General features: G+C 37.5%; 1 protein-coding gene across 1 annotated transcript; it reads left to right on the top strand.

Moving 5' to 3' along the window:
• Positions 1–2312: 2312 nt before the first annotated feature.
• Positions 2313–6192, top strand: LOC110877916 (actin-related protein 2/3 complex subunit 2B). The gene is made up of 10 exons (XM_022126142.2): positions 2313–2468; positions 3540–3606; positions 3680–3887; positions 3989–4155; positions 4255–4332; positions 5020–5152; positions 5242–5333; positions 5427–5483; positions 5678–5732; positions 5849–6192. The coding sequence occupies exons 1-10, from the start codon at positions 2410–2412 to the stop codon at positions 6040–6042; spliced, it is 1110 nt and encodes a 369-aa protein (XP_021981834.1). The 5' UTR covers positions 2313–2409; the 3' UTR covers positions 6043–6192.
• Positions 6193–9291: the final 3099 nt, after the last annotated feature.

Here is a 9291-nt window from a genome sequence, read left to right as displayed (position 1 = left end):
GAAACATGAGGGATTAAACGTTGACATTCGTAAAGCCAATGGACTAAAATTGCAATGTGGCGAAACTTTGGGAAAAACGTAAAACTAAGAGAAAAAGAGTTAAAAATGTAAACTTTAAAAGTATAGGGGGTGCTAGTAAAATGAAATAGGGGCTAAAAATACCATTTTGCAAAGTTGGGGGTTGGATTTATTATATTGTATAGAGTAAGGCCTAAATAAATTATTTCTCAATATTGAGATGGTCTTGTATTTTATTGAAAAATGGAAAGGGGTGCCTTGTATTTTAACAAAAAAGAGAGGGTCAGTGGTGACTTTGTGCTTTAAAATTATGTAGAATAAGACTAACACTCAATTGTGCCAATGATCTCTAGACCAAGTGGTGGAAAACTTGCATTTCTATTGAGAGATGCAGGTTCGACTCTCACTTGGTGCAGAGTGAGGCACTGGTGGACAATGATAGGAGATCCAGGGAAACCCGAGTTGGATCCTTGAGCCAAACGGGTTTTACCGGTAATTTCACCGTCGTTCCCACGGGCGGATGGGTTACCGGGTTTTTTCCGGAATTAGTGGTGGACTCGGGTTACTCTCGGAGTACTCCGTTTGTCCAGTTGATACCCCAAGAATGCTCGAGATTGATTTTGTTGGAAGTTAAAAAAAAAAACTAACACTCAATTGTGTAAAGTGAGTACACGACTACACGTCACCTACAACTACAACTTCATTGAACAAGAATTAAAGGCAATTAAATATTTGCTACCAAAGTAAAATATAACTGAGAAGGTAAAAAAGAAATATTTTAGGAAGTAAAGTCATGTATTGTTGTGTTTTTTTAACGGTAAGAATCTTTAATAGTATAAAGAGAGATTTCACACCCTTCTGACTAGAGGTCCTAACTCCACTCTGGCCAGCTATGTTTTCTTAACAAGGCCTATGTTAGCGTCAGAGTTTGGTTAACGGCGTTCCCCGGAAACCATACCACCCGCTGCCAGTGGCAGGGGCTTGCGCCGCCACAAGAGAGAATCTCTCTAGCGTAACGCATGGTAGACTAAAACCCGGTGGCTCTAGCTCGAATTCTTGACCTAAGGTCTGGGAGAACTAACCTTCATTGTTTTTATCCACCAAATATGTCACTAGTGGGGATTGAACTTGAGTCTCTAAGGAGAACCCAAGTCTTTCCAACCACTAGACCACAAGTGATGGATTAGATTGTTGTTTTAAAATATTGAATTTTAGATTAGATTTTTTAAGGGCAAATTTGGATCAACAGACCACTGGGGCATCATCGTACCACTAGCGGAACCACTCGATCATATCCATCCCCACTAGGCAATAATGCTTATACGTCAATTAAGGAGGATGCCTAATAAATTTGGGAAAATCCCATTGCGGGAAATTGGGAATTGAACCCAAAGCCTAATGGTCCCTAAGCCTGCTCTAACATACCACTAGACTACAATGCATGCCCAATGATAACACCTAGTACCTGTGGTGTACTCATGTCATTTTTATGCCTATTTTTGGAAAATTACATCATTGGTACCAAATTTGTGTAATTTCCAATGAATATGAATGAAAATGACAAAAAAAAAAAAAGGTAAACCATAAGAACTAACCATGTAATTATGTTTTTGGTTTCTTTATTTCTATTAGATAGTTTTATTTCTTCATTTTCTTTCAAACTATTTGATACGAGGATAGTTTCGGTAATGAGGCTGGTGGGTATGGGGGCCGTCCCCTAGTTGTCGAGGCCCGTCAACACCGCCCCCTAGGGGCCAGGCACGTCGGTTTCGTCGGCCAAGAGACGAAGGAGACGAGGCTGTGTGTTTGACGCTGTGATGTGAATATTAAAGGGGGAGGCACATCACCCACACCCCAGGCCCATCAGTTGGGTGAGGTGATGCCCCCGATGACGTAGCCGCTTACGTGTTGGTTCATCACCAAATGAAGAACCACCTCCATACTCACCAGCCTGATATTTAACAATATGTAAATTAAAACTGTAATAATACCCAGACAATAAAACCTGTCCCGTTTTAGGACCAAGCAAATAGATCTACTTTGATCTGCAGAAAACGCGTTCAGATACATTATTTATTTTAACCAATACGCGATCGCCAAATCATCATGTAGCATAGTGAAAAATGTATGCATCACAATGGTGACAGTTCCATTAGTTGTTGGATATGTACCCACCACCCACCCCAACACCCTATGGGTAGTGCACTAAAGATAGGTACAAATAGAAAGACACATATTGCTTAAAAGTTGACCAAAAATGATTGCAACAAACGACTTCAGTTTCACTCAACTGTAAAATAAAAGTTGTTGCAATGCCCAGTTTTCATACCTGCATTTGTCTCATAACATCTATATTTACATATTACAAGAAAATCAGGAAGATAGCAAAATATGGCGTGTTTCGAGAGGGCGTCACCAGCATTAAAGCAGATTCTGCTTCAACTCTATCGGTAATGTTTCTTTGTTATTTTTTGTTTTTTACCACGAATACTTGTTAGGGAAAAACTCACGGGCCCCACCGATATACTGTAAAGCACAGCTTATGCACACCATGTGGCCTTTAAAGGGTTAAGATAGGAAACCAATGGAAACTAGAATCAGTTGCTTACCACTGCACCACCCCTTGAAGGTTTTTTTTAAACACACGGCTGCGGTTAAATCAATTTCACCTTTAACTCACACATGGCTCGATAAGGCTAGATACCTTTGGCTCTTTGGCAGACAATTTTAAGTGTTTTCCAAGTAGATTTTCCAGCCAAGGTCCATGGTGGTGCACCCTATTTAGGTAGCTTTCTAACGTCACCAAAAGCGCGCAAAGTGACAAAGTTGTCACCAATCATGTGTTCCGAAATTCATCAAGATTTCTGCTAATTGGAAATACTCAAAAATATGTTTGAGAAATTCGAATCTTACACTGTTAGTAGTATAAAGATTAGAAAGTAAAAAAATTAGATGTGGTAAAATGGGACGGAAGTCAAAATAAGTAATTATGGTGCAGGTCGGGTTGACCCAAAACACTTTTTCTCCAAAGATTTTTTTTTTAAATACTTGGTTTGTCAAATACGACGACGCAATTTATAATGTTAAATATTTATATACTTTTTAAATAATATAATTCAGAAAGTTTTATGCAGTTCAGAAGCACTTTAGATGACTTGATTTGTTTAACCACTTGACCTATTCATCCTCTAATATTGCGACACATGGCGTTGACTAGACGCCTACTCATCACGTTGCTCACTCACGCCCCCCTCACTTGAGCCTGTTGTGTTAACTTCACCAATAGCGCCCAAACCACCCAGGCTACCACACTCACGCCCACTCGCTCGCACCACTAATAGCTTGACACCGTTGTGGTGTTCGCGAGCCACCGTGGCAGCCGCGTGGCTAGCACCTGGTGCTCACGGCACCACAACACACAGTCTAAGCTAAACCCATATAAGACAAATTGCAGTCAGAATTGACCCATTCATAGGTAAACGGGTTGAACTTGTTTTAAAAACAAATTGCTTTTCGTGCAGTGCTGATAAGCCGGTAGCAGTCGAACACCACTTGCATGAATTTGGATCACTCCAATACCACATTCAGGTAAACGAAAAAACAGAAAGAAACTTTTCGAATCCAACAACTATTCTTATTCATCTAATACAAGGTTCACTAGTCATATGTTTCAGAAGCACATCATGTATATCTGTCTATCTCGACCCCTATTTTGTCCACGGGATCCTCCATCTTATACGGATTCCCTCATTACACCATAGAAACCGTGAAGGGAATCTGTCACGAAGTAGTCCAGATCGTTGAACCGGCTAAAACAGGATACCAGTTGACTCTTAAACTTGATTTCTCTAAAATTCCGCGTAAGAAAGGTAAATAAATATAGTTTCAAAATACTTGCTAAACATTCATATTTCATTCAACGTCAAATGGTAATTTTCTGTGATTCATTCAAACTCTTTTTGTCGTGTAGATGCAGTGAAAATAATTACAGATATTTCATCTGTACAAGCGGTAATACTGAGCTCTCAGCTACGAGAACTACTGAAAAATGTTAATGATCAAGAAATATCTCAGGGGACATACAAACCGATTAAACTTGTTTATCATCCTAACGAACCTTTCTATGTCGTAAAACAGGTAATTAAGTTTTCACCAAAAAAATAAGAAAATAAAAACCTATTTGAGGAATCAACAAAATTGTATATCTTAAGGGTGTTTGATTCGTTTGTTTGACAGCCAGCAAAGTTGACTGTAGTTTTCCCGATTCGGTTCAAAGAGCATTCAGATATAATTATCGCCAAGGCCTTCTTTCAGGTTTGAACTCAAGTGACCAGATAATTCATTTAATCAAATATTCACGCGTTTTTGTCTAAAAACGAAAAGTGGACGAAAATGGATGAAAATCGGAAAGAATTTCTATTGTCGAAATTGAATTATTACTAATAGATTTGGAAAGATAGGCGGGCAAACGGGCTGGGTTATAGTTCAAAATGGGTTCGGGTATAAATGAGTTGTTATTAATATGGGTCGAAAAAGGTCGGGTCAATCTGACCCAGAAACATTTCTTTGTCATTTTTGTCCTGGAGGTTTGGCCAGCTTTGCGACTTTCGTCCAAAGGTTTGTTTTTCCGCATCTGGATCCAAAAGGTTTGGAATCTTGCCATTTTCATCCGGCTCGTTAACTCCAACCATTTTTCTCTTTTAAGTCAGGTGTATTTCCGTCCTTTTCACTTTATGTAAAAAGACCGAATACCCCTGAAAAGGACCGAATTGCTCTTTAAGTTAACAAAAAAGACGAAAATACCCTTTACTTAACGGTGAAAAATAGATGGAGTTAACGAGCCAGATGAAAATGGCAAGATTTCAAACCTTTTGGATCCAGATGCGGAAAAACAAATCTTTGGACGAAAGTCGCAAAACTGGCGAAACCTCAAGGACGAAAATGGCATTTTACTCTAAATTAAATTATTTGCTTCGGTTCTGAGTCAATTACGCAACTCAGGAGCTTGTGGATGTTGGAAACTCAGGGGCGTGTGCTAGGGCGCCTCCTTGCTACTGGTCGCCAATTCCACCTCCCGAGTTAAGAGGTGAATCCATGAAAGATTTGAGCACTAACGGAGGATTCGTATCATTCGGTATTTAACCGAGCTTGATAATCACATTTTTAATGATGACTATAGAACACTACATGGGCCTTCATCACAAGTTAAATTGATATTTGCAGAAATATCTGCACGACATATTGAAGGCAAGAAACTAGACAAGACGGTATGGAACCTGCTCAACTTTAATGCATTAGTAAAGTATCATGTAAAGGTAACATTAGAGTAATTATTATTATTATTATTTATTAATCAGCTAAGTTTACAAAATTTTCATATCTTGGTGATGAAAATGATTCTTAAACAGTGTACTAAAGGGTTTGTGCAACGAAGAATGAGGAGCCGTTTGCAGAGCTTGGTTGAGGTAAAAGGGCCTTAATTATTATTAAACAAAACCACATTATTAATAATTTTATACCTAAATGGTGAAAAGGAGTTTAACCACTAGGATAAAACATAACCAAAATCGACCCATTCGTAAATAAAATAAACCTCTAGTAATTATTAACTTCCAACCGTTGTGTGCATGTTTTTATATGATTATGTTGCCAATTGCAGGCCCTGCAGCAGCACACGGGCATGGAAGAGGACCATAATATAGCGAAAGTTAAAGGTATGAGAAAGCGTTGGTTCAACCTAACTCCTACTACACGATCTAGTGAGAGATTAAGTCTTTTGATCATTGAATAATAATCCTCACACGTAATAAGTCTTTCCAACTTGATGTAGGACATAGACGCATGAAGAAACTGATTAAATTTACAAGAGGTGCCATCTTAATGAAAAGATGGAACTTGAGAAACAAGATTAAAAGATTTCGTTCCAGAATAAGAATTCGCGGATTTAAAAAGTTTCAAAGACGTTGGTTGAAACTTCCTAGTTTCACTTCGGTAACGAGCTATCACAAGTTAGAGAAGTTCTAGAGAAAAAGAAGTTGTATGATAATAAGCATACATATTTTTTATTGTTCTGTCTGTCTAAATGCTAGCCAATTGCATAAGTTTATTCATATCTGTAGATCAAATATAACAAAGCAATTAATAGAGCTTATAAAGAACATTTTTATATAGAAATTAATAGCCAATAGCATAAGTTTATTCATAAGATTCTACAGGGCCATTTGATAATTAACAGCTGTGATTATTAGACTAGTTTTTTTTTTTTTTTTTTTTTTTTTTTGAAAGGCCAACAGAATCAATCCCGAGCACTCTCGGGGCACCCACTGGACAAACGGAGTACTCCGAGAGTAACCCGAGTCCACCACCAATTCCGGGGAAAACCCGGTAACCCACCCGCCCGTAGGCACGATGGTGAAATTATCGGTAAAACCCGTTTGGCTCAAGGATCCAACCCGGGTTTCCCTGGGTCTCCTATCATTGCCCACCAGTGCCTCACTCTGCACCAAGTGGGAGTTAAACCTGCATCTCTTAAGAGAAATGCAAGCGTTCCTAGGGGCGGATGTAAAGAGGAACAAGGGGTAGCCTCCGCTACCGCTTGGTCGGAAAATTTTTGACGTTTTTAGTGTAAATTTTGGAAAAATTTGACGTTTTTTCGATTTCGTTACCGCCTATTTATAAAACGTTACCGCTTGGTCAGAATCCTAGATCCGCCACTGAGCGTTCCACCACTTGATCTAGAGATCATTGGCATTATTAGACTAGTTATATCCAAATTAATGTATGTATTGTGTATGAGTATTACACACAATCAATATACAATTACTCATCTAGGTTTAACTTAAATTTAAATCAGTCATAAATGTAACATCAGCATGCTCACTTACAGACATATATCAGAAATACGAAAATTAAAATTTTTATTATACGCACACGTATATTATTATTTAAGCCTACAAGGAGCAATTTCTAGAGATTACATACTCATGAATCATGGTTGGTGGAGAAGTGTTACCAATTTTAAGTTTTTAGTAAGATAGCACGTCAATCGTCAATATTTTTCACATACAAAATACGAATCAAGCGGAAATTGAACCTATTGTTTCACCGGAAGCAACGATACGTTGTCAATGATTTATTCGCAATTTGGCCATGTATTTGTAAATTTTTTTGTAAGGCTTTATTAAAAAAATTATAATAACATTAAACAATTGATTGTAAAATTTATTAAAAAACAATTGAACGGCAACCGGATTATTGAGTATCATCGTGTCACCAGCAGAACCACCCGATCATATCCATCTCGACTAGGCAACCACCGATCATATCTATCTCCACTAGTCAATAATGCCTACACACCAGCAGATCCACCCGATCATATCCACCTCCTCTAGGCAATAATCCCTATACACCAATTCAGAAGAAAACCCAATAAATATGGAAACCCCCTCCCCCTGTGAGAATCGAACCAAAGACTTCATGGTCTCTAAGCCTTGTCACACCCCCAAAATGTTACTAGGCTATAATGTTATGGGCAAAATTTACAAACCTTTAAACAATTTACTACCAATGAGGTGGTGGTTTATTGGCAAAGACAAAGCCTTTAAAACACATAGATTTGGAAGGAGAAGTCTTGGGTTCAAGTCTTGTAGACAACAGGGTAAAGAAATTTGTCGTTAAAAAATAATTACATGATTTACTAAATTATATTATATGGAACAGAAAAAAAGATAAAAAAAAACTATTATAAGATTTTAATTTTGGTTATGAATGTTATAAATGTAAAAGGTAATGATTATGTGAAATTGTATGAATGTTTGTGAAGTATGATAGATTGGAGATGAGATTGATGTTTTATATGTAGTTGATGTGTTAGCTGAGTGTATACGTTTCCTTAACGTTAATGACATTGCCATTAACAATGCTTCAAAGGCATCAACAAAAAGTCGACAGCCATAAACCGCTACATCTAAATTTTCTTGCAAAAACCCTACCACGAACCACATCCTTCCTCTCTATCCTCCTCGTTGTAGCTCTTGCCTTTTTCTCCCTCAAACAATCTATGGCTACGAACCGGCCAGTTTTCTTCCTTCCACGACAAAGTTTTTGGGGTTAACCGTTGTTGACGCTCTAAAAGTGGATGCCTCAAAAAAAAAAAAAAAACAGATGAATTGTTCATACTCGTGTTTTTTTTTTTTTTCAAAATGTAGTTTTCTTTTTAAATAAAACAATAGCATGATAAGCAATTATAATAAACAATTCCCAAACATCCTTTAAGTAGTTTGATAAATATAGTTTATATTAGCTCAAGATACGAGCTTGTTTGACTCGTATAAATTTTTGAATCGAGTTTAATAAACAATTATAACTTAATCTATTAACGTCATGAATAAGTTTTGTTAAAAGGTGGTAATTCTTATTTATTTGAGAGTAAATTACACTTTTTATTCTTTAGGTTTACTTCAAATTGCAAGTCAAGATTTATAATTAAAATAAGAGTTAAATGCCATTTTAGTCCCTGTTGTTTGAGCCATTTTACCAGTTTAGTCCAAAGGTTTCATTTTTAACATCTGGATCCAAAAAGGTTTCATCATTGCCATTTTGGTCCAACTGACTTAACCCCATCCATGCTTCTCATTAGTCAAGGGGTATTTTTGTCATTTTGTCTATTATTTTAATTAAATGTTTATTTTTATCATTATTGAAACCCAGTTTAATAAACCACCACAAACCAAGTTTAATATAACATCTGATTTCTCACATCTCTCTCTTTGCCACACCACCACCACATGCCCGCTCCCAACCACCACTCCCTACCTGCACCAATGAAACCACCACCACCACCCACCCCTTTACCGGATTCCAACTTCAAAACAACAGCCTCAACACATGTAACTCACATTGCAATTTACCCAACCCCTTTTCAATTCTGACCATCATTTTAAAAAGGATTCATTCAAGTTTAATCAAAATGAGACAGAACACAACACGATATCAAAACCACCAATCAGGGCAAACAATTTCCAATACTGGATCCTTTCAATTCTCATAATCAGTTTCAAGAAAACAAACTCATCAAAAGCTTATAATAACGTCAAATTACACAAAACAAGACTCGATTAACAACCCGAAAGTTGACCCAATAACGCACCTAATACACGCAATACGCGAGAATCGAGGTAAAGAACCAGGTGTATGGAACCCCCTGTTAAACCGGTGAAAGAGGAAAAGAAAAACACTAAGTGAGGTTTAGTGGCGGTCTGGTCGGAGGGTTTC

This window comes from Helianthus annuus, chromosome 1, assembly GCF_002127325.2.
Source record: "Helianthus annuus cultivar XRQ/B chromosome 1, HanXRQr2.0-SUNRISE, whole genome shotgun sequence".
In the NCBI taxonomy this organism is placed as follows: domain Eukaryota; kingdom Viridiplantae; phylum Streptophyta; class Magnoliopsida; order Asterales; family Asteraceae; genus Helianthus; species Helianthus annuus.
The sequence above is the reverse complement of the archived record's forward strand: the minus strand, read 5'-3'. Positions and strand labels throughout refer to the sequence as shown.

Coding starts and splice junctions, on each gene's coding strand:
- LOC110877916 (XM_022126142.2), top strand. CDS start 2,410: ATGGCGTGTTTCGAGAGGGCGTCACCAGCATTAAAGCAGATTCTGCTT. Junction 2,469..3,539: donor ATTCTGCTTCAACTCTATCG/GTAATGTTTCTT, acceptor CTTTTCGTGCAG/TGCTGATAAGCCGGTAGCAG. Junction 5,153..5,241: donor CGGAGGATTCGTATCATTCG/GTATTTAACCGA, acceptor TGATATTTGCAG/AAATATCTGCACGACATATT.